The sequence below is a fragment of the Bombina bombina genome, chromosome 4 (genome assembly GCF_027579735.1).
Source record: "Bombina bombina isolate aBomBom1 chromosome 4, aBomBom1.pri, whole genome shotgun sequence".
In the NCBI taxonomy this organism is placed as follows: Eukaryota; Metazoa; Chordata; class Amphibia; order Anura; family Bombinatoridae; genus Bombina; species Bombina bombina.
Window position 1 is genome coordinate 53,855,841 of NC_069502.1, and position 27,560 is coordinate 53,883,400.

The 27,560-nt window shown below is 32.2% G+C and overlaps 1 protein-coding gene across 1 annotated transcript in view; it reads right to left on the reverse strand.

Moving 5' to 3' along the window:
• Positions 1-27,560, reverse strand: part of LOC128655237 (astacin-like metalloendopeptidase) — a 100,282-nt gene that overhangs the window by 56,156 nt on the left and 16,566 nt on the right. The window contains exon 9 of the mRNA XM_053708903.1: positions 21,254-21,335. Within this exon, the coding sequence (XP_053564878.1) occupies positions 21,254-21,335 (82 nt within the window). The remainder of the gene's footprint in view (positions 1-21,253; positions 21,336-27,560) is intronic.

Sequence of the window (27,560 nt, forward strand, 5' to 3'; positions counted from 1 at the left end):
TAAAAGCACTGACCATAAATAAATAACTCCATTATTTCAGCATCTTCAGACAGTAAATACCTTGTAATAGAAAATGTATATTTCTGCATAGTAAAGCAATTTGTATTATATGCATAGTAACGTAATTTGTATAATATACATAGTAAAGTAACTGTATTATATGCATAGTAACGTAACTGTATAATATGCATAGTAAAGTAACTGTATTATATGCATAGTAAAGTAACTGTATTATATGCATAGTAAACTAACTGTATTATATGCATAGTAAAGTAACTGTATTATATGCATAGTATAGTAACTGTATTATATGTATAGTAACGTAACTGTATAATATGCATAGTAAAGTAACTGTATTATATGCATAGTAAAGTAACTTTGTATTATATGCATAGTAAAGTAACTGTATTAAATGCATAGTAAAGTAACTTTGTATTATATGCATAGTAAAGTAACTTTGTATTATATGCATAGTAAAGTAACTGTATTATATGTATAGTAACGTAACTGTATAATATGCATAGTAAAGTAACTGTATTATATGCATAGTAAAGTAAATGTATTATATGCATAGTAAAGTAACTGTATTATATGTATAGTAACGTAACGGTATAATATGCATAGTAAAGTAACTGTATTATATGCATAGTAAAGTAACTGTATTATATGCATAGTAACGTAACTGTATAATATGCATAGTAAAGTAACTGTATTATATGCATAGTAAAGTAACTGTATTATATGCATTGTAAAGTAACTTTGTATTATATGCATAGTAACGTAACTGTATAATATGCATAGTAAAGTAACTTTGTACTATATGCATAGTAAAGTAACTTTGTATTATATGCATAGTAAAGTAATTTGTATTATATGCATAGTAAAGTAACTTTGTATTATATGCATAGTAAAGTAATTTGTATTATATGCATAGTAAAGTAACTGTATTATATGCATAGTAAAGTAATTTGTATTATATGCATAGTAAAGTAACTTTGTATTATATGCATAGTAAAGTAATTTGTATTATATGCATAGTAAAGTAACTGTATTATATGCATAGTAAAGTAACTGTATTATATGCATAGTAAAGTAATTTGTATTATATGCATAGTAAAGTAACTTTGTATTATATGCATAGTAAAGTAATTTGTATTATACGCATAGTAAAGTAACTGTATTATATGCATAGTAAAGTAACTTTGTATTATATGCATAGTAAAGTAACTTTGTATTATATGCATAGTAAAGTAACTGTATTATATGCATAATAAAGTAACTGTATTATATGCATAGTAAAGTAACTTTGTATTATATGCATAGTAAAGTAACTGTATTATATGCATAGTAAAGTAACTTTGTATTATATGCATAGTAAAGTAACTTTGTATTATATGCATAGAAAAGTAACTGCATTATATGCATAGTAAAGTAACTTTGTATTATATGCATAGTAAAGTAACTGTATTATATGCATAGTAAAGTAACTTTGTATTATATGCATAGTAAAGTAACTTTGTATTATATGCATAGAAAAGTAACTGCATTATATGCATAGTAAAGTAACTTTGTATTATATGCATAGTAAAGTAACTGTATTATATGCATAGTAAGGTAACTGTATAATATGCATAGTAAAGTAACTGTATTATATGCATAGTAAAGTAACTTTGTATTATATGCATAGTAAAGTAACTTTGTATTATATGCATAGTAAAGTAACTGTATTATATGCATAGTAAAGTAACTTTGTATTATATGCATAGTAAAGTAACTGTATTATATGCATAGTAAAGTAACTTTGTATTATATACATAGTAAAGTAACTGTATTATATGCATAGTAAAGTAACTGTATTATATGCATAGTAAAGTAACTGTATTATGCATTGTAAAGTAACTTTGAATTATATGCATAGTAAAGTAACTGTATTATGCATAGCAAAGTAACTTTGTATTATATGTATAGTAAAGTAACTTTGTATTATATGCATAGTAAAGTAACTGTATTATATGCATAGTAAAGTAACTTTGTATTATATGCATAGTAAAGTAACTTTGTATTATATGCATAGTAAAGTAACTTTGTATTATATGCATGGTAAAGTAACTTTGTATTATATGCATAGTAAAGTAACTGTAGTATATGCATAGTAAAGTAATTTTGTACTATATGCATAGTAAATTAACTGTATTATATTCATAGTAAAGTAACTTTGTATAATGTGCATAGTAAAGTAACTTTGTATTATATGCATAGTAAAGTAACTTTGTATTATATACATAGTAAAGTAACTTTGTATTATATGCATAGTAAAGTAACTTTATACTATATGCATAATAAAATAACTGTATTATATGCATAGTAAAGTAACTGTATTATATGCATAGTAAAGTAACTTTGTATTATATGCATAGTAAAGTAACTTTGTATTATATGCATAGTAAAGTAACTCTGTATTATATGCATAGTAAAGTAACTTTGTAGTATATGCATAGTAAAGTAACTGTATTATATGCATAGTAAAGTAACTGTATTATATGCATATTAAAATAACTGTATTATATGCATAGTAAAGTAACTTTGTATTATATGCATAGGAAAGTAACTTTGTATTATATGCATAGTAAAGTAACTTTGTACTATATGCATAGTAAAGTAACTGTATTATATGCATGGTAAAGTAACTGTATTATATGCATAGTAAAGTAACTTTGTATTATATGCATAGTAAAGTAACTGTATTATATGCATAGTAAAGTAACTGTATTATATGCATAGTAAAGTAACTGTATAATATGCATAGTAAAGTAACTTTGTATTATATGCATAGTAAAGTAACTTTGTATTATATGCATAGTAAAGTAACAGTATTATATGCATAGTAAAGTAACTGTATTATATGCATTGTAAAGTAACTTTGTATTATATGCATAGTAACGTAACTTTATAATATGCATAGTAAAGTAACTTTGTACTATATGCATAGTAAAGTAACTTTGTATTATATGCATAGTAAAGTAATTTGTATTATATGCATAGTAAAGTAACTTTGTATTATATGCATAGTAAAGTAATTTGTATTATAGAAACATAGAAACATAGAAACATAGATATTGACGGCAGATAAGAGCCATAGGCCCAGCAAGTCTGCCCCACCTTACCTAACAGTATAAACTTATCTAGTTCGTAGGATAGCCCTATGCTTGTCCCATGCATTTTTAAAGTCCCCCACAGTGTTTGTTGCTACTACCTCTTGAGGAAGTTTATTCCATAAATCAATCACTCTTTCTGTAAAGAAGTGCTTCCTCAAATTACTCCTGAATCTACTACCCTTTAGCTTGAGCTCATGACCCCTTGTTCTTGAATTTTCCATTTTATGTAAAATACCCACAGCCTCAGTTTTACTAAACCCTTTAATGTACTTGAAAGTTGCTATCATATCACCTCTTTCCCTTCTCTCCTCTAAGCTATACATATTTAGGTCATTGAGCCTATCCTGGTAAGTTTTATTTTTTAGACCATGTACCATTTTGGTAGCCCTCCTTTGCACAGATTCAAGTTTGCATAGTAAAGTAACTTTGTATTATATGCATAGTAAAGTAATTTGTATTATATGCATAGTAAAGTAACTGTATTATATGCATAGTAAATTAACTGTATAATATGCATAGTAAAGTAATTTGTATTATATGCATAGTAAAGTAACTTTGTATTATATGCATAGTAAAGTAATTTGTATTATATGCATAGTAAAGTAACTGTATTATATGCATAGTAAAGTAACTTTGTATTATATGCATAGTAAAGTAACTTTGTATTATATGCATAGTAAAGTAACTGTATTATATGCATAGTAAAGTAACTGTATTATATGCATAGTAAAGTAACTTTGTACTATATGCATAGTAAAGTAACTTTGTATTATATGCATAGTAAAGTAACTGTATTATATGCATAGTAAAGTAACTTTGTATTATATGCATAGTAAAGTAACTTTGTATTATATGCATAGTAAAGTAACTTTGTATTATATGCATAGTAAAGTAACTTTGTATTATATGCATAGTAAAGTAACTTTGTATTATATGCATAGAAAAGTAACTGCATTATATGCATAGTAAAGTAACTTTGTATTATATGCATAGTAAAGTAACTTTGTATTATATGCATAGTAAAGTAACTGTATTATATGCATAGTAAAGTAACTTTGTATTATATGCTTAGAAAAGTAACTGCATTATATGCATAGTAAAGTAACTTTGTATTATATGCATAGTAAAGTAACTGTATTATATGCATAGTAACGTAACTGTATAATATGCATAGGCCTAGATTTGGAGTTCGGCGGTAGCCGTCAAAACCAGCGTTAGAGGCTCCTAACGCTTGTTTTGGCCGCCCGCTGGTATTTGGAGTCAGTGATTAAAGGGTCTAACGCTCACTTTTCAGCCGCGACTTTTCAATACCGCAGATCCCCCTACGCCATTTGCGTAGCCTATATTTTCAATGGGATCTTTCTAACGCCGGTATTTAGAGTCGTTTCTGAAGTGAGCGTTAGAGCTCTAACGACAAAACTCCAGCCGCCTGAAAATAGCAGGAGTTAAGAGCTTTCTGGCTAATGCCGGTTCATAAAGCTCTTAACTACTGTACCCTAAAGTACACTAACACCCATAAAATACCTATGTACCCCTAAACCGAGCTCCCCCCACATCGCCGCCACTCGATTAAAATTTTTAACCCCTAATCTGCCGACCGCCACCTACGTTATACTTATGTACCCCTAATCTGCTGCCCCTAACCCCGCCGACCCCTGTATTACATTTATTAACCCCTAACCTGCCCCCCACAACGTCGCCGCCAGCTACTTAAAATAATTAACCCCTAATCTTCCGACCGCAAAGCGCCGTCACCTACGTTATCCCTATGTACCCCTAATCTGCTACCCCTAACACCGCCGACCCCTATATTATATTTATTAACACCTAATCTGCCCCCCTCAACGTCGCCGACACCTGCCTACACTTATTAACCCCTAATCTGCCGAGCGGACCTGAGCGCTACTATAATAAAGTTATTAACCCCTAATCCGCCTCACTAACCCTATCATAAATAGTATTAACCCCCTAATCTGCCCTCCCTAACATCGCCGACACCTACCTTCAATTATTAACCCCTAATCTGACGACCGGAGCTCACCGCTATTCTAATAAATGTATTAACCCCTAAAGCTAAGTCTAACCCTAACACTAACACCCCCCTAACTTAAATATAATTTACATCTAACAAAATAAATTAACTCTTATTAAATAAATTATTCCTATTTAAAGCTAAATACTTACCTGTAAAATAAATCCTAATATAGCTACAATATAAATTATAATTATATTATAGCTATTTTAGGATTAATATTTATTTGACAGTCAACTTTGTATTTATTTTAACCAGGTACAATAGCTATTAAATAGTTAAGAACTATTTAATAGCTAAAATAGTTAAAATAATAACAAATTTACCTGTAAAATAAATCCTAACCTAAGATATAATTAAACCTAACACTACCCTATCAATAAATTAATTAAATAAACTACCTACAATTAACCTAACACTACACTATCAATAAATTAATTAAACACAATTGCTACAAATAAATACAATTAAATAAACTATCTAAAGTACAAAAAATAAAAAAGAACTAAGTTACAAAAAATAAAAAAATATTTACAAACATAAGAAAAATATTACAACAATTTTAAACTAATTACACCTACTCTAAGCCCCCTAATAAAATAACAAAGACCCCCAAAATAAAAAATTCCCTACCCTATTCTAAATTAAAAAAGTTACAAGCTCTTTTACCTTACCAGCCCTGAACAGGGCCCTTTGCGGGGCATGCCCCAAGAATTTCAGCTCTTTTGCCTGTAAAAGAATAAATACAATACCCCCCCCCAACATTACAACCCACCACCCACATACCCCTAATCTAACCCAAACCCCCCTTAAATAAACCTAACACTAAGCCCCTGAAGATCTTCCTACCTTGTCTTCACCATCCAGGTATCACCGATCCGTCCTGGCTCCAACATCTTCATCCAACCCAAGCGGGGGTTGGCGATCCATAATCCGGTGCTGAAGAGGTCCAGAAGAGGCTCCAAAGTCTTCCTCCTATCCGGCAAGAAGAGGACATCCGGACCGGCAAACATCTTCTCCAAGCGGCATCTTCGATCTTCTTCCATCCGGAGCGAAGCGGCAGGATCCTGAAGACCTCCAGCGCGGAACATCCATCCGGACCGACGACTGAACGACGAATGACTGTTCCTTTAAGGGACGTCATCCAAGATGGCGTCCCTCGAATTCCGATTGGCTGATAGGATTCTATCAGCCAATCGGAATTAAGGTAGGAATTTTCTGATTGGCTGATGGAATCAGCCAATCAGAATCTAGTTCAATCCGATTGGCCGATCCAATCAGCCAGTCAGATTGAGCTCGCATTCTATTGGCTGATCGGAACAGCCAATAGAATGCGAGCTCAATCTGATTGGCTGATTGGATCGGCCAATCGGATTGAACTAGATTCTGATTGGCTGATTCCATCAGCCAATCAGAATTTTCCTACCTTAATTCCGATTGGCTGATAGAATCCTATCAGCCAATCGGAATTCGAGGGACGCCATCTTGGATGACGTCCCTTAAAGGAACAGTCATTCGTCGTTCAGTCGTCGGTCCGGATGGATGTTCCGCGCTGGAGGTCTTCAGGATCCTGCCGCTTCGCTCCAGATGGAAGAAGATCGAAGATGCCGCTTGGAGAAGATGTTTGCCGGTCCGGATGTCCTCTTCTTGCCGGATAGGAGGAAGACTTTGGAGCCTCTTCTGGACCTCTTCAGCACCGGATTATGGATCGCCAACCCCCGCTTGGGTTGGATGAAGATGTTGGAGCCAGGACGGATCGGTGATACCTGGATGGTGAAGACAAGGTAGGAAGATCTTCAGGGGCTTAGTGTTAGGTTTATTTAAGGGGGGTTTGGGTTAGATTAGGGGTATGTGGGTGGTGGGTTGTAATGTTGGGGGGGGGGGGTATTGTATTTATTCTTTTACAGGCAAAAGAGCTGAAATTCTTGGGGCATGCCCCGCAAAGGGCCCTGTTCAGGGCTGGTAAGGTAAAAGAGCTTGTAACTTTTTTAATTTAGAATAGGGTAGGGAATTTTTTATTTTGGGGGTCTTTGTTATTTTATTAGGGGGCTTAGAGTAGGTGTAATTAGTTTAAAATTGTTGTAATATTTTTCTTATGTTTGTAAATATTTTTTTATTTTTTGTAACTTAGTTCTTTTTTATTTTTTGTACTTTAGATAGTTTATTTAATTGTATTTATTTGTAGCAATTGTGTTTAATTAATTTATTGATAGTGTAGTGTTAGGTTAATTGTAGGTATTTTATTTAATTAATTTATTGATAGGGTAGTGTTAGGTTTAATTATATCTTAGGTTAGGATTTATTTTACAGGTAAATTTGTTATTATTTTAACTATTTTAGCTATTAAATAGTTCTTAACTATTTAATAGCTATTGTACCTGGTTAAAATAAATACAAAGTTGCCTGTAAAATAAATATTAATCCTAAAATAGCTATAATATAATTATAATTTATATTGTAGCTATATTAGGATTTATTTTACAGGTAAGTATTTAGCTTTAAATAGGAATAATTTATTTAATAAGAGTTAATTTATTTCGTTAGATGTAAATTATATTTAAGTTAGGGGGGTGTTAGTGTTAGGGTTAGACTTAGCTTTAGGGGTTAATACATTTATTAGAATAGCGGTGAGCTCCGGTCGTCAGATTAGGGGTTAATAATTGAAGGTAGGTGTCGGCGATGTTAGGGAGGGCAGATTAGGGGGTTAATACTATTTATGATAGGGTTAGTGAGGCGGATTAGGGGTTAATAACTTTATTATAGTAGCGCTCAGGTCCGCTCGGCAGATTAGGGGTTAATAAGTGTAGGCAGGTGTCGGCGACATTGAGGGGGGCAGATTAGGGGTTAATAAATATAATATAGGGGTCGTCGATGTTAGGGCAGCAGATTAGGGGTACATAGGGATAACGTAGGTTGCGGCGGTTTACGGAGCGGCAGATTAGGGGTTAAAAAAATATGCAGGGGTCAGCGATAGCGGGGGCGGCAGATTAGGGGTTAATAAGTGTAAGGTTAGGGGTGTTTAGACTCGGGGTTCATGTTAGGGTGTTAGGTGCAGACGTAGGAAGTGTTTCCCCATAGGAAACAATGGGGCTGCGTTAGGAGCTGAACGCTGCTTTTTTGCAGGTGTTAGGTTTTTTTTCAGCTCAAACAGCCCCATTGTTTCCTATGGGGATATCGTGCACGAGCACGTTTTTGAGGCCGGCCGCGTCCGTAAGCAACTCTGGTATCGAGAGTTGCATTTGCGGTAAAAATGCTCTACGCTCCTTTTTTGGAGCATAACGCAGCATTTGTTTGAACTCTCGATACCAGAGTTAATTTTATGGTGCGGCCAGAAAAAAGCCTGCGGAGCGTTAACAGCCCTTTTACCGCCAAACTCCAAATCTAGGCCATAGTAAAGTAACTGTATTATATGCATAGTAAAGTAACTTTGTATTATATGCATAGTAAAGTAACTGTATTATATGCATAGTAAAGTAACTTTGTATTATATGCATAGTAAAGTAACTGTATTATATGCATAGTAAAGTAACTTTGTATTATATACATAGTAAAGTAACTGTATTATATGCATAGTAAAGTAACTGTATTATATGCATAGTAAAGTAACTGTATTATGCATAGTAAAGTAATTGTATTATGCATAGCAAAGTAACTTTGTATTATATGCATAGTAAAACAACTTTGTATTATATGCATAGTAAAGTAACTGCATTATATGCATAGTAAAGTAACTTTGTATTATATGCATAGTAAAGTAACTGTATTATATGCATAGTAACGTAACTGTATAATATGCATAGTAAAGTAACTGTATTATATGCATAGTAAAGTAACTTTGTATTATATGCATAGTAAAGTAACTTTGTATTATATGCATAGTAAAGTAACTGTATTATATGCATAGTAAAGTAACTTTGTATTATATGCATAGTAAAGTAACTGTATTATATGCATAGTAAAGTAACTTTGTATTATATACATAGTAAAGTAACTGTATTATATGCATAGTAAAGTAACTGTATTATATGCATAGTAAAGTAACTGTATTATGCATTGTAAAGTAACTTTGAATTATATGCATAGAAAAGTAACTGTATTATGCATAGCAAAGTAACTTTGTATTATATGTATAGTAAAGTAACTTTGTATTATATGCATAGTAAAGTAACTGTATTATATGCATAGTAAAGTAACTTTGTATTATATGCATAGTAAAGTAACTTTGTATTATATGCATAGTAAAGTAACTTTGTATTATATGCATAGTAAAGTAACTTTGTATTATATGCATAGTAAAGTAACTGTAGTATATGCATAGTAAAGTAATTTTGTACTATATGCATAGTAAATTAACTGTATTATATTCATAGTAAAGTAACTTTGTATAATATGCATAGTAAAGTAACTTTGTATTATATGCATAGTAAAGTAACTTTGTATTATATACATAGTAAAGTAACTTTGTATTATATGCATAGTAAAGTAACTTTGTACTATATGCATAATAAAATAACTGTATTATATGCATAGTAAAGTAACTGTATTATATGCATAGTAAAGTAACTTTGTATTATATGCATAGTAAAGTAACTTTGTATTATATGCATAGCAAAGTAACTCTGTATTATATGCATAGTAAAGTAACTTTGTAGTATATGCATAGTAAAGTAACTGTATTATATGCATAGTAAAGTAACTGTATTATATGCATATTAAAATAACTGTATTATATGCATAGTAAAGTAACTTTGTATTATATGCATAGTAAAGTAACTTTGTATTATATGCATAGTAAAGTAACTTTGTACTATATGCATAGTAAAGTAACTGTATTATATGCATAGTAAAGTAACTTTGTATTATATGCATAGTAAAGTAACTGTATTATATGCATAGTAAAGTAACTGTATTATATGCATAGTAAAGTAACTGTATAATATGCATAGTAAAGTAACTTTGTATTATATGCATAGTAAAGTAACTTTGTATTATATGCATAGTAAAGTAACAGTATTATATGCATAGTAAAGTAACTGTATTATATGCATTGTAAAGTAACTTTGTATTATATGCATAGTAACGTAACTTTATAATATGCATAGTAAAGTAACTTTGTACTATATGCATAGTAAAGTAACTTTGTATTATATGCATAGTAAAGTAATTTGTATTATATGCATAGTAAAGTAACTTTGTATTATATGCATAGTAAAGTAATTTGTATTATATGCATAGTAAAGTAACTGTATTATATGCATAGTAAAGTAATTTGTATTATATGCATAGTAAAGTAACTTTGTATTATATGCATAGTAAAGTAATTTGTATTATATGCATAGTAAAGTAACTGTATTATATGCATAGTAAATTAACTGTATAATATGCATAGTAAAGTAATTTGTATTATATGCATAGTAAAGTAACTTTGTATTATATGCATAGTAAAGTAATTTGTATTATATGCATAGTAAAGTAACTGTATTATATGCATAGTAAAGTAACTTTGTATTATATGCATAGTAAAGTAACTGTATTATATGCATAGTAAAGTAACTGTATTATATGCATAGTAAAGTAACTTTGTATTATATGCATAGTAAAGTAACTTTGTATTATATGCATAGTAAAGTAACTGTATTATATGCATAGTAAAGTAACTTTGTATTATATGCATAGTAAAGTAACTTTGTATTATATGCATAGTAAAGTAACTTTGTATTATATGCATAGTAAAGTAACTTTGTATTATATGCATAGAAAAGTAACTGCATTATATGCATAGTAAAGTAACTTTGTATTATATGCATAGTAAAGTAACTTTGTATTATATGCATAGTAAAGTAACTGTATTATATGCATAGTAAAGTAACTTTGTATTATATGCTTAGAAAAGTAACTGCATTATATGCATAGTAAAGTAACTTTGTATTATATGCATAGTAAAGTAACTGTATTATATGCATAGTAACGTAACTGTATAATATGCATAGTAAAGTAACTGTATTATATGCATAGTAAAGTAACTTTGTATTATATGCATAGTAAAGTAACTGTATTATATGCATAGTAAAGTAACTTTGTATTATATGCATAGTAAAGTAACTGTATTATATGCATAGTAAAGTAACTTTGTATTATATACATAGTAAAGTAACTGTATTATATGCATAGTAAAGTAACTGTATTATATGCATAGTAAAGTAACTGTATTATGCATAGTAAAGTAACTGTATTATGCATAGCAAAGTAACTTTGTATTATATGCATAGTAAAATAACTTTGTATTATATGCATAGTAAAGTAACTGTATTATATGCATAGTAAAGTAACTTTGTATTATATGCATAGTAAAGTAACTTTGTATTATATGCATAGTAAAGTAACTGTATTATATGCATAGTAAAGTAATTTTGTACTATATGCATAGTAAAGTAACTGTATTATATGCATAGTAAAGTAACTTTGTATTATATGCATAGTAAAGTAACTTTGTACTGTATGCATAATAAAATAACTGTATTACATGCATAGTAAAGTAACTTTGTATTATATGCATAGTAAAGTAACTTTGTATTATATGCATAGTAAAGTAACTGTATTATATGCATAGTAAAGTAACTTTGTATTATATGCATAGTAAAGTAACTGTATTATATGCATAGTAAAGTAACTTTGTATTATATACATAGTAAAGTAACTGTATTATATGCATAGTAAAGTAACTGTATTATATGCATAGTAAAGTAACTGTATTATGCATTGTAAAGTAACTTTGAATTATATGCATAGTAAAGTAACTGTATTATGCATAGCAAAGTAACTTTGTATTATATGTATAGTAAAGTAACTTTGTATTATATGCATAGTAAAGTAACTGTATTATATGCATAGTAAAGTAACTTTGTATTATATGCATAGTAAAGTAACTTTGTATTATATGCATAGTAAAGTAACTTTGTATTATATGCATAGTAAAGTAACTGTAGTATATGCATAGTAAAGTAATGTTGTACTATATGCATAGTAAATTAACTGTATTATATTCATAGTAAAGTAACTTTGTATAATATGCATAGTAAAGTAACTTTGTATTATATGCATAGTAAAGTAACTTTGTATTATATACATAGTAAAGTAACTTTGTATTATATGCATAGTAAAGTAACTTTGTACTATATGCATAATAAAATAACTGTATTATATGCATAGTAAAGTAACTGTATTATATGCATAGTAAAGTAACTTTGTATTATATGCATAGTAAAGTAACTTTGTATTATATGCATAGCAAAGTAACTCTGTATTATATGCATAGTAAAGTAACTTTGTAGTATATGCATAGTAAAGTAACTGTATTATATGCATAGTAAAGTAACTGTATTATATGCATATTAAAATAACTGTATTATATGCATAGTAAAGTAACTTTGTATTATATGCATAGTAAAGTAACTTTGTATTATATGCATAGTAAAGTAACTTTGTACTATATGCATAGTAAAGTAACTGTATTATATGCATAGTAAAGTAACTTTGTATTATATGCATAGTAAAGTAACTGTATTATATGCATAGTAAAGTAACTGTATTATATGCATAGTAAAGTAACTGTATAATATGCATAGTAAAGTAACTTTGTATTATATGCATAGTAAAGTAACTTTGTATTATATGCATAGTAAAGTAACAGTATTATATGCATAGTAAAGTAACTGTATTATATGCATTGTAAAGTAACTTTGTATTATATGCATAGTAACGTAACTTTATAATATGCATAGTAAAGTAACTTTGTACTATATGCATAGTAAAGTAACTTTGTATTATATGCATAGTAAAGTAATTTGTATTATATGCATAGTAAAGTAACTTTGTATTATATGCATAGTAAAGTAATTTGTATTATATGCATAGTAAAGTAACTGTATTATATGCATAGTAAAGTAATTTGTATTATATGCATAGTAAAGTAACTTTGTATTATATGCATAGTAAAGTAATTTGTATTATATGCATAGTAAAGTAACTGTATTATATGCATAGTAAATTAACTGTATAATATGCATAGTAAAGTAATTTGTATTATATGCATAGTAAAGTAACTTTGTATTATATGCATAGTAAAGTAATTTGTATTATATGCATAGTAAAGTAACTGTATTATATGCATAGTAAAGTAACTTTGTAATATATGCATAGTAAAGTAACTGTATTATATGCATAGTAAAGTAACTGTATTATATGCATAGTAAAGTAACTTTGTATTATATGCATAGTAAAGTAACTGTATTATATGCATAGTAAAGTAACTTTGTATTATATGCATAGTAAAGTAACTTTGTATTATATGCATAGTAAAGTAACTTTGTATTATATGCATAGTAAAGTAACTTTGTATTATATGCATAGAAAAGTAACTGCATTATATGCATAGTAAAGTAACTTTGTATTATATGCATAGTAAAGTAACTTTGTATTATATGCATAGTAAAGTAACTGTATTATATGCATAGTAACGTAACTGTATAATATGCATAGTAAAGTAACTGTATTATATGCATAGTAAAGTAACTGTATTATATGCATAGTAAAGTAACTTTGTATTATATGCATAGTAAAGTAACTGTATTATATGCATAGTAAAGTAACTTTGTATTATATACATAGTAAAGTAACTGTATTATATGCATAGTAAAGTAACTGTATTATATGCATAGTAAAGTAACTGTATTATGCATAGTAAAGTAACTGTATTATGCATAGCAAAGTAACTTTGTATTATATGCATAGTAAAATAACTTTGTATTATATGCATAGTAAAGTAACTGTATTATATGCATAGTAAAGTAACTTTGTATTATATGCATAGTAAAGTAACTTTGTATTATATGCATAGTAAAGTAACTTTGTATTATATGCATAGTAAAGTAACTGTATTATATGCATAGTAAAGTAATTTTGTACTATATGCATAGTAAAGTAACTGTATTATATGCATAGTAAAGTAACTTTGTATTATATGCATAGTAAAGTAACTTTGTACTGTATGCATAATAAAATAACTGTATTACATGCATAGTAAAGTAACTTTGTATTATATGCATAGTAAAGTAACTTTGTATTATATGCATAGTAAAGTAACTTTGTACTATATGCATAATAAAATAACTGTATTATATGCATAGTAAAGTAACTGTATTATATGCATAGTAAAGTAACTTTGTATTATATACATAGTAAAGTAACTCTGTATTATATGCATAGTAAAGTAACTGTATTATATGCATAGTAAAGTAACTGTATTATATGCATAATAAAATAACTGTATTATATGCATAGTAAAGTAACTTTGTATTATATGCATAGTAAAGTAACTTTGTATTATATGCATAGTAAAGTAACTTTGTACTATATGCATAGTAAAGTAACTGTATTATATGCATAGTAAAGTAACTGTATTATATGCATAGTAAAGTAACTTTGTGTTATATGCATAGTAAAGTAACTGTATTATATGCATAGTAAAGTCACTTTATTATATGCATAGTAAAGTAACTGTATAATATGCATAGTAAAGTAACTTTGTATTATATGCATAGTAAAGTAACTTTGTATTATATGCATAGTAAAGTAACTTTGTATTATATGCATAGTAAAGTAACTGTATTATTTGCATAGTAAAGTGACTTTGTATTATATGCATGGTAAAGTAACTTTGTACTATATGCATAATAAAATAACTGTATTATATGCATAGTAAAGTAACTTTGTACTATATGCATAATAAAATAACTGTATTATATGCATAGTAAAGTAACTGTATTATATGCATACGGCTAGATTTAGAGTTGGGCGGTAGCCGTGAAAACCAGCGTTAGAGGGTCCTAACGCTGGTTTTTACCACCCTCTGGTATTTGGAGTCAGTCAGGAAAGGGTCTAACGCTCACTTTCCAGCCGCGACTTTTCCATACCGCAAATCCCCTTACGTCAATTGCGTATTCTATCTTTTCAATGGGATCTTTCTAACGCCGGTATTTAGAGTCGTGGCTGAAGTGAGCGTTAGAAATCTAATGACAAAACTCCAGCCGCAGAAAAAAAACAGGAGTTAAGAGCTTTCTGGGCTAACGCCGGTTTATAAAGCTCTTAACTCCTGTGCTCTAAAGTACACTAACAACCATAAACTACCTATGTACCCCTAAACCGAGGTCCCCCCACATCGCTGCCACTCTATTAAGAATGTTTAACCCCTAATCTGCCATCTGCACGCCGCCGCTAGGTACGTTATACTTATGTACCCCTAATCTGCTGCCCCTAACACCGCCGACCCCTATATTATATTTATTAACCCCTAATCTGCCCCCCTCAACATCGCCTCCACCTGCCTACACTTATTAACCCCTAATCTGCCGACCGGACCGCGCCGCTATTATAATAAAGTTATTAACCCCTAATCCGCCTCACTCCCGCCTCAATAACCCTATAATAAATAGTATTAACCCCTAATCTGCCCTCCCTAACATCGCCGACACCTAACTTCAAGCATTAACCCCTAATCTGCCGACCGGAGCTCACCGCTATTCTAATAAATTGTTTAACCCCTAAAGCTAATTCTAACCCTAACCCTAACACCCCCCTAACTTAAATATAATTTAAATCTAACAAAATAAATTAACTATTATTAAATAAATTATTCCTATTTAAAGCTAAATACTTACCTGTAAAATAAACCCTAATATAGCTACAATATAAATTATAATTATATTGTAGCTATTTTAGGATTTATATTTATTTTACAGGTAACTTTGTAATTATTTTAACCAGGTACAATAGCTATTAAATAGTTAATAACTATTTAATAGTTACCTAGTTAAAATAATTACAAAATTACCTGTAAAATAAATCCTAACCTAAGTTACAATTAAACCTAACACTACACTATCAATAAATTAATTAAATAAAATACCTCCAATTACCTACAATTAAACCTAACACTACACTATCAATAAATTAATTAAATACAATACCTACAAATAAATACATTTAAATAAACTAACTAAAGTACAAAAAATAAAAAAGAACTAAGTTACAAAAAATAAAAAAATAATTTACAAACATAAGAAAAATATTACAACAATTTTAAACTAATTACACCTACTCTAAGCCCCCTAATAAAATAACAAAGCCCCCCAAAATAAAAAAAATGCCCTACCCTATTCTAAATTAAAAAAGTTCAAAGCTCTTTTACCTTACCAGCCCTTAAAAGGACCTTTTGTGGGGCATGCCCCAAAGAATTCAGCTCTTTTGCCTGTAAAAAAAAACACATACAATACCCCCCCCAACATTAAAACCCACCACCCACATACCCCTAATCTAACCCAAACCCCCCTTAAATAAACCTAACACTAAGCCCCTGAAGATCTTCCTACCTTATCTTCACCTCGCCGGGTATCACACCGATCCGTCCTGGCTCCGAAATCTTCATCCAAGCCCAAGCGGGGGCTGGCGATCCATAATCCGGCGGCTGAAGAGGTCCAGAAGAGGCTCCAAAGTCTTCATCCTATCCGGGAAGAAGAGGCGATCCGGACCGGCAACCATCTTGATCCAAGCGGCATCGTCTATCTTCATCCGATGAGGAACAGCTCCATCGTGAAGACCTCCAGCGCGGATCAATCTTCTTCCGACTTCCAACTGAAGAATGAAGGTTCCTTTAAGGGACGTCATCCAAGATGGCGTCCCTCGAATTCCGATTGGCTGATAGGATTCTGTCAGCCAATCGGAATTAAGGTAGGAAAATTCTGATTGGCTGATGGAATCAGCCAATCAGAATCAAGTTCAATCCGATTGGCTGATCCGATCAGCCAATCAGATTCAGCTCGCATTCTATTGGCTGATCGGAACAGCCAATAGAATGCAAGCTCAATCTGATTGGCTGATTGGATCAGCCAATCGGATTGAACTTCCATCAGCCAATCAGAATATTCCTACCTTAATTCCGATTGGCTGATAGAATCCTATCAGCCAATCGGAATTCGAGGGACGCCATCTTGGATGACGTCATTTAAAGGAACCGTCATTCGGCGAGTAGGCGTCGCTTGAAGAGGTTGGATCCGCGTCGGCTGGGAAGAAGATGGCTCTGCTCCGGAAGAAAGAAGATTGAAGATGCAGCTTGATAGAAGACTTCATCCCGATGATGGACTTCCGACTTCAGCCCGATGATGGAGTTCTTCAGCCGCCGCTTGGATCAAGACTTCGGACCCTTTTCTGGACCGATCGCTGAACCCGGTGAGGTGAAGACAAGGTAGGGAGATCTTCAGGGGCTTAGTGTTAGGTTTATTTAAGGGGTGTTTGGGTTAGATTAGGGGTATGTGGGTGGTGGGTTGTAATGTTGGGGGGGGTATTGTATGTTTTTTTTTACAGGCAAAAGAGCTGAATTATTTGGGGCATGCCCCACAAAAGGTCCTTTTAAGGGCTGGTAAGGTAAAAGAGCTTTGAACTTTTTTAATTTAGAATAGGGTAGGGCATTTTTTTATTTTGGGGGTCTTTGTTATTTTATTAGGGGGCTTAGAGTAGGTGTAATTAGTTTAAAATTGTTGTAATATTTTTCTGTTTGTAAATATTTTTTTATTTTTTGTAACTTAGTTCTTTTTTATTTTTTGTACTTTAGTTAGTTTATTTAATTGTAGTTATTTGTAGGTATTGTATTTAATTAATTTATTGATAGTGTAGTGTTAGGTTTAATTGTAGGTAATTGTAGGTATTTTATTTAATTTATTTATTGATAGTGTAGTGTTAGGTTTAATTGTAACTTAGGTTAGGATTTATTTTATAGGTAATTTTGTAATTATTTTAACTAGGTAACTATTAAATAGTTATTAACTATTTAATAGCTATTTTACCTGGTTAATATAATTACAAAGTTGCCTGTAAAATAAATATTAATCCTAAAATAGCTACAATATAATTATAATTTATATTGCAGCTATATTAGGGTTTATTTTACAGGTAAGTATTTAGCTTTAAATAGGAATAAGTTATTTAATAATAGTTAATTTATTTTGTTAGATTTAAATTATATTTAACTTAGGGGGGTGTTAGGGTTAGGGTTAGACTTAGCTTTAGGGGTTAAAAAATTTATTAGAATAGCGGTGAGCTCCGGTCGGCAGATTAGGGGTTAATGTTTGAAGTTAGGTGTCGGCGATGTTAGGGAGGGCAGATTAGGGGTTAATACTATTTATTATAGGGTTATTGAGGCGGGAGTGAGGCGGATTAGGGGTTAATACATTTATTATAGTAGCGGTGCGGTTCGGTCGGCAGATTAGGGGCTAATTATTTTAGGTAGGTGGAGGCGACGTTGTGGGGGGCAGATTAGGGGTTAATAAATATAAAATAGGGGTCGGCGGTGTTAGGGGCAGCAGATTAGGGGTACATAGGGATAATGTAGGTAGCGGCGGTTTACGGAGCTCAGATTAAGGGTTAAAAAAATATGCAGGTGTCAGCGATAGCGGGGGCGGCAGAATAGGGGTTAATAAGTGTAAGGTTAGGGGTGTTTAGACTCGGGGTACATGTTAGAGTGTTAGGTGCAGACGTAGGAAGTGTTTCCCCATAGAAAACAATGGGGCTGCGTTAGGAGCTGAACGCTGCTTTTTTGCAGGTGTTAGGTTTTTTTTCAGATCAAATGGCCCCATTGTTTTCTATGGGGGAATCGTGCACGAGCACGTTTTTGAAGCTGGCCGCGTCCGTAAGCACCGCTGGAATTTAGAGTTGCAGTGGCGTTAAATTATGCTCTACGCTCCCTTTTTGGAGCCTAACACACTGAAAACGCAGCCCTTCTGTGAACTCTAAATACCAGCGGTATTTAAAAGGTGCGGGGGGAAAAAAGCATGCGTAGCTAACGCATCCCTTTGGCCGCAGAACTCTAAATCTAGCCGATAGTAAAGTAACTTTGTATTATATGCATAGTAAAGTAACTTTGTATTATATGCATAGTAAAGTAACTTTGTATTATATGCATAGTAAGGTAACTTTGTACTATATGCATAGTAAAGTAACTGCATTATATGCATAGTAAAGTAACTTTGTACTATATGCATAGTAAAGTAACTTTGTACTATATGCATAGCAAAGTAACTGTATTATATGTATAGTAAAGTAACTTTGTATTATATGCATAGTAAAGTAACTTTGTACTATATGCATAGTAAAGTAACTGTATTATATGCATAGTAAAGTAACTTTGTATTATACTGTATGCATAGTAAAGTAACTTTGTACTATGCATAGTAAAGTAACTTTGTATTATATGCATAGAAAAGTAACTTTGTATTATATGCATAGTAAAGTAACTGTATTATATGCATAGTAAAGTAACTATATTATATGTATAGTAAAGTAACTGTATTATATGCATAGTAAAATAACTATATTATATGCATAGTAAAATAACTATTATATGCATAGTAAAGTAACTGTATTATATGCATAGTAAAGTAACTTTGTATTATATGCATAGTAAAGTAACTGTATTATATGCATAGTAAAGTAACTTTGTATTATATGCATAGTAAAGTAACTGTATTATATGCATAGTAAAATAACTGTATTATATGCATAGTAAAATAACTGTATTATATGCATAGTAAAGTAACTGTATTATATGCATAGTAAAGTAACTTTGTATTATATGCATAGCAAAGTGACTGTATTAAATGCATAGTAAAATAACTGTACTATATGCATAGTAAAGTAACTGTATTATATGCATAGTAAAATAACTGTATTATATGCATAGTAAAGTAACTTTGTATTATATGCATAGTAAAATAACTGTATTATATGCATAGTAAAGTTACTTTGTATTATATGCATAGTAAAGTAACTGTATTATATGCATAGTAAAGTAACTTTGTATTATATGTATAGTAAAGTAACTTTGTATTATATGCATAGTAAAGTAACTTTGTATTATATGTATAGTAAAGTAACTTTGTATTATATGCATAGTAAAGTAACTTGGTATTACATGCATAGTAAAGTAACTTTGTATTATTTGCATAGTAAAGTAACTTTGTATTATATGCATAGTAAAGTAACTGTATTATATGCATAGTAAAGTAACTTTGTACTATATGCATAGTAAATTAACTGTATTATATGCACAGTAAAGTAACTTTGTATTATACTGTATAAATAGTAAAGTAACTTTGTATTATACTGTATGCTTAGTAAAGTAACTTTGTATTATATGCATAGTAAAGTAACTTTGTATTATATGCATAGTAAAACAGCTTTGTAACAAATACCTAGTAATTTGCAATATATGCACTATAAAACAACTTTGCAATATAATTGTATTTTGCCCCCTTTCCATGTCATTGTAGCTTTTCTATTTCTTAAAATTGAAAAGGTACACTGCAGACTTCTCAAGGCTAACCCTGCTACATATTTCCCCTTAATTGACTTTAACAAATGAAAAATGCAAAACAAAGTGCTAACATTATGACTAGCCTTGTTAGCTGCGGATTCAAGCCCAGATTGGTTTCTCAAAATAAAAAAAAGAGGTGGGTGTAGTTTAACTATTGAAAAATAAGTATAGCAAACAAGATTTTAACTTGTTTTAAAAATATGTAGACTTGTTTGATATGTTATCCTTCAGCAAGACAAGAAAAGTGTCTAGTAATTATGTAGGGTTTACTGGAAATTACTAGGCTTGTAATTGCCATTGGACCTGTAACCCTTAGGCCAGATTAAACAAAATCCGGTGGACAGGGGCGTACATCCTCACCCCTGTCCGTCCGGCATCACATCCCCACATTTATCATTGCACACTACGGATAGTGTGCAATGTCGCCTATGCTCGCGTGCAGCCGCCAATCTCCCCGGTTGGAAAAGTCCAGATACGTCACGTAACAGGTGGCAAATTGGTTAAGAAGCTGTGGTCTGAGCTGCAATATCGCTCATGCAAGCCGGAAGATGGAACCCTTGATAAATCTGGGCCATTGAGTAATGTAAGGACATTAGGAGGGGAGAGGAGAACAAACAGAACAAACAGCTACTTTTTCTCCATTACCTTGGATAATGCATCAGTGATGAGTAGTCATATTGAATATCAAGGTTATTTGTCTTCTCCTTATAAAAGTTATTCATATCGTCTACAAAACAAAATGGTTCAAAAAGTGTATTAGATAAGAATGAAACATTATCAAAGACATAAACTTTCATTTAGAAACATACAACAAAAATATAGATGGACACAGTTTAATCATAATTACGTTATGTTAAAAAGAATTCTCACAGGTGAAGCAAAAAGGGATGGATTCTTATATTGTTAGTTTTAGGCTACATCTCTGATGAAGCACATGTGCGCATGCGTGAAACGCGTCAGTTCTATGGGGCGTACCACTAAATTGTATGTTCTATAAAAAGTAAACCGTTGGTTTTCACTGGAAGCAACAACTCAGTTTTCTTTCTCTTTCGCATATGTACAATTTTAAGTAAACTTATGCTCATGTTTATTGTGGCCGAGAGCAGAGCTAAAGTTGTGTACATCTCTTTGGATATATTAATTTCTTTTCACAGTAAACAAATTGTCAGAAATGGCAAATTATTATATCCTAATACAGTTCTACATTTATTTACACCAACTTCACAATAGGACAGTGTGTAATAGCTTGAAACCGAGTAATAATTCACAACATTGTTTAACTGTATTTCAATACTATGTTTAAGATTACGTGGATGTAAGAAAAAAATAGATAAATAAATCTAAGACATACATAGAGAACAGTGTAACTTGGTATTTGTACACTAACGTGCATGTAATTGTCCGTAGGTTATAGTGAAATGTTCACAAAGATCTGACTTGGGACCAACTGGATGCCAACCTCTTTAAAGCTGTGTGAAACAGCTGACTTTGAGAAAAATAAAAGAGCAATGTAACCTGTTACAATTAATTCACACTGCAAAGGTCAATTAAAGGTGCACTATAACATAAAACTGGTCTCCCCTTAATGTGTTTCAAATGATGTGCTTTTGGTTTATTTTTGTTGATTAAATAGATGTATTGCTAACTGAAACCATAAACAATTTAAATGGGATTAGCTTGCAGGGAGGACAGACCTCCTCAACTTATCTTTCACTTATACACAAAGGGTCCTAATCTTATCTATTTCTTTACACACAAATGCAAACACTTAGGCCCTGATATTTAAAGATTATCCAGCTTAAAGAGAAATTGTATTTCAGACTTCACAAAGGCTGAACTCACTGAATTTTCAAAAGAAAAAGGGCAGAACTCTCCAGCACGGTGAGATCTCTCTCATTTCTGTATGTGAAGCAGAGACAAGCCCAGTGCAATATAGCACTGCATGATATGAGAGTGTTGTTACACTTACACTTTGTGCATTGTATTTTATGTTACTTTACATTTAAGATTGGGTCCTTTCAGTATTATTGCATTTAAGCTTTGTACTTTCTCATTTGTAAATGTATACATTAAAATTTTGATCTAGCAGTAATTTTATACATTAGGATTATGCTTTGAAAGTTTCAGTGTTATTTTAATAACTTAGGACTTTGTATAAAATTACATTGCACTTTGTATTTTCTCCATTGTAAACTGACAGTTTCAGAACGTGGGAGGGACAGGGTGGGTCCCTGGGCTGAACAGGGGAGGCTATGAGGCCTATTTAAGAAATGTCTTGCAGACCTGATCTGACAGTGCGGATCAGGTCCGCAAGACATCGCTGAATGCGGAGAGCAATACGCTCTCCGCATTTAATATTGCACCAGCAGCTCGCAAGAGCTGCTGGTGCAACGCCGCCCCTGCAGACTCGTGGCCAATGAGCCGCCAGCAGGGGGTGTCAATCAACCCGATCGTACTCGATCGGGTTGAATTGTTGCAATTCCTGTCCGCCTGCTCAGGCGGACAAGGTTATGGAGCAGCAGTCTTTGTGACCGCTGCTTCATAACTGCTGTTTCTGGCGAGTTTGAAGACTCGCCAGAAACACGGGCCATCAAGCTCCTTTCGGAGCTTGATAGATAGGCCCCCTATGTCTGAAGCTCTCTCACAAGTCTTGTGAAATTCTCTAAGCATATAAACAAGCAGATCTCATTGATTTGTCTTGCCAGCTGTATGCAGGTGAAGTTTGCTCAAAATTCACAATACACTTATTTTAACTAACAGAAACGTAATATATACTAAAATATAGACAAACGCAAGTTAAATTGTAGTGAAAACATTTTAGTTTAATATGGAATTGATGCAAACAGAGCCTTTATATCAGCCCCAGGGGTTCGCCAGTTACCTTCTCTCTCCCATGTGAAATTTTGTATCCCAGAGAGCTTCATTACTTTCTATGGAAGTCATTTCTCATATCTCTGGGATTTCCAGGGTCCTCCCCTTTTCTTAGAAAATTCAGTGAGTTCTGCCCTTGTGAAGTCAGCACTATATTCTCTCTCCAAACTAGAAAATATTTAATTATCTGGCCCATAGAGAGTAATGACGCTCTCTGGGAAACTGAAGCTGGCAGTTTTTCAGTTTTAATTTAAATAAAAAACATGCAAAGTACTATCTAATTTATAAATATATATATATATATATATATATATATATATGCACACACAAATTATGAGCCTAATTTGTTAAAGTTACAGAAACTGTGAAGACATAAACAGTTTGAAAAATCACAATCCTAAATATACTGCTATATACAAAATAAAATACAAAATAGAAACTGCAAAGTTTAAATGTAATACAATTTAGTCTTGAGTGTAAAGTGATATAAAATAGAATGCACAAAGTGTAAATGCAGGAAAACTATCCTGTTATGCAGTGCTATATTGTATGGGCTTATCTCTCCTTCACATACAGAAATACAGGGAACGCCCGTTGGAGGAGCTCAGCTAAATCTGCCTTTTGAATATTTCACTAGGGATCTCGCAGTGTTGGAGGATCATTTTAGAATATCTCATCTGAGCGGAGAGGTTTTTAATATCAAGGCGTTATAGGGAGAGCTAATGGCAATTAAAATGTTAGTACATATGTCTCCCACTCCCTTACACTAAGATAATGATCATACCTGCTGCCTTTCTATAATTAGTATTCAGAAGTATTCCTATTGTCAATATAGGTGGATGATTCAACAATGAATTGCAGCTATTTCAATTGACAAAGCAAAGGTAAAGAAACTATTTGTAAACGATTTCATACACTACATCAGATAAAAGGGATTTTTAGGAACACATTAAAGGAGATACTACAATGTACCTGTAAGGTTAGTTTTGCTACAAAAAAACAACATACTTGCTTGTACAAGATGATTCAGTTGGCTAACCATAAAGCACCTCTTTATGCAAATCCAGCTAACATTCACCTAGATTACAAGTTTTGCATTTGGGTTTTAACGTGGAAAAAATTGCCATTTCAGCGTAAAAACCGGAATGCAGCCGTTACGAGTCTTGTCGGTATTGCTGTCTTGCAAGCATTTTAGCCTGTAACGCAACGTCAGCCCCACACTAAAAAAATATGTTTTTGTTTGGGATTTCCATAGCGCTTCCATTACAAGTTTTGCGGTGAGGCTAAAATGCTTGCGTTACAGCCTATACCGACACGATCCGTTCCGCAATCTGAGACCAGTAGTTATGAGTTTTGCGCCACAAAACTGTTACACAAAACTCATAACCAAACTGTTACAAAGTACACTAACACCCATAAACTACCTATTAACCCCTAAACTGTGGCCCTCCCGCATTGCAAACAGTATATTTAAGTTATTAACCCCTAATCTGCCACTCTCGATATCGCCGCCACTAATAAAATTTATTAGCCCCTATTCCGCCGCTCACCGACATCTTCACCACTATAAAAGTTATTAACCCCTTTTTCCCTGCACCCCAACATCTCCCCCACTATAATAAAGATATTAACCCCTATACCACCTCTCCCCGACATTGCTGCCACTAAATAAACCTATTAACCACTAAACTGACAGCCCCCCACATCGCAAAAAACTAAATTAAACTATCAACCCCTAAACCTAACAACCCCCTAACTTTTAATTTGAATTACAAGATCCCTATCTTAAAATTAATAAAAAAAATAATAAAAATTTAAGAAAATTACAAAAAATAACAAACACTAAATTACGAAAAACAACAAACTAACGGCTAGATTTAGAGTTTTGTCGGTAACGACCCGCGTAGCTAACGCTGGCTTTTTTTTCCCCGCACCTTTTAAATACCGCTGGTATTTAGAGTTCACAGAATGGCTGCGTTAGGCTCCAAAAAAGGAGCGTAGAGCATAATTTACCGCCACTGCAACTCTCAATACCAGCGGTGCTTACGGACGCGGACAGCTTCAAAAACGTGCTCGTGCATGATTCCCCCATAGGAAACAATGGGGCAGTTTGAGCTGAAAAAAAACCTAACACCTGCAAAAAAGCAGCGTTCAGCTCCTAACGCAGCCCCATTGTTTCCTATGGGGAAACACTTCCTAAGTCTGCACCTAACACCCTAACATGTACCCCGAGTCTAAACACCCCTAACCTTACAATTATTAACCCCTAATCTGCCGCCCCCGCTATCGCTGACACCTGCATATTATTATTAACCCCTAATCTGCCGCTCCGTACACCGCCGCAACCTACATTATACCTATGTACCCCTAATCTGCTGCCCCTAACACCGCTGACCCCTATATTATATTTATTAACCCCTAATCTGCCCCCCACAATGTCGCCGCCAGCTAGCTACAATAATTAACCCCTAATCTGCCGACCGGACCTCACCGCTACTATAATAAATGTATTAACCCCTAATCCGCCTCCCTCCCGCCTCAAAAACCCTATAATAAATAGTATTAACCCCTAATCTGCCCTCCCTAACATCGCCGACACCTAACTTTAATTATTAACCCCTAATCTGCCGACCGGACCTCGCCGCTACTCTAATAAATGTATTAACCCCTAAAACTAACTCTAACCCTAACCCCCCCTAAGTTAAATATAATTTAAATCTAACGAAATAAATAAACTCTTATTAAATAAATTAATCCTATTTAAAGCTAAATACTTACCTGTGAAATAAACCCTAATATAGCTACAATATAAATAATAATTATATTGTAGCTATTTTAGGATTAATATTTATTTTACAGGCAACTTTGTATTTATTTTAACCAGATACAATAGCTATTAAATAGTTACTTGGATGAAGATGTTTGCCGGTCCGGATCTCCTCTTCTGCCCGGATAGGATGAAGACTTTGGAGCCTCTTCTGGACTTCTTCTTGCCGGATAGGATGAAGACTTCGGGACCCTCTGGAGGACCGATCGGTGATACCCGGCGTGGTGAAGACAAGGTAAGAAGATTTTCAGGGGCTTAGTGTTAGGTTTATTTAAGGGGGGGTTGGGTTAGATTAGGGGTATGTGGGTGGTGGGTTGTAATGTTGAGGGGTGGTATTGTGGTTTTTTTTACAGGCAAGAGCTGATTTCTTTGGGGCATGCCCCGCAAAAGGCCCTTTTAAGGGCTGGTAAGGTAAAAGAGCTTTTCAAGTTTAATTTTAGAATAGGGTAGGGCATTTTTTTATTTTGGGGGGCTTTGCTATTTTATTAGGGGGCTTAGAGTAGGTGTAATTAGTTTAAAATTGTTGTAATATTTTTATTATGTTTGTAAATTATTTTTTTATTTTTTGTAACTTAGCTTTTTTATTTTTTGTACTTTAGTTAGATTATTTAATTGTATTTATTTGTAGGTATTTGTAGGTAATTTATTATATTAATTTAATGATAGTGTAGTGTTAGGTTTAATTGTAGATAATTGTAGGTAATTTATTTAATTAATTTATTGATAGTGTAGTGTTAGGTTTAATTGTAACTTAACTAGGTAGCTATTAAATAGTTATTAACTATTTAATAGCTATTGTACCTGGTTAAAATAAATACAAAGTTGCCTGTAAAATAAATATTAATCCTAAAATAGCTACAATATAATTATTAGTTATATTGTAGCTATTTTAGGGTTTATTTTACAGGTAAGTATTTAGCTTTAAATAGGAATAATTTATTTAATAAGAGTTAATTTATTTAGTTAGATTTAAATTATATTTAACTTAGGGGGGTGTTAGGGTTAGGGTTAGACTTAGCTTTAGGGGTTAATAAATTTAATAGAGTTGCGGTGAGGTCCGGTCGGCAGATTAGGGGTTAATACTTGAAGTTAGGTGTCGGTGATGTTAGGGAGGGCAGATTAGATGTTAATACTATTTATTATAGGGTTATTGAGGCGGGAGTGAGGCGGATTTGGGGTTAATAACTTTATTATAGTAGCGGTGAGGTCCGGTCGGCAGATTAGGGGTTAATAATTGTAGGTAAGGTAGCAGCG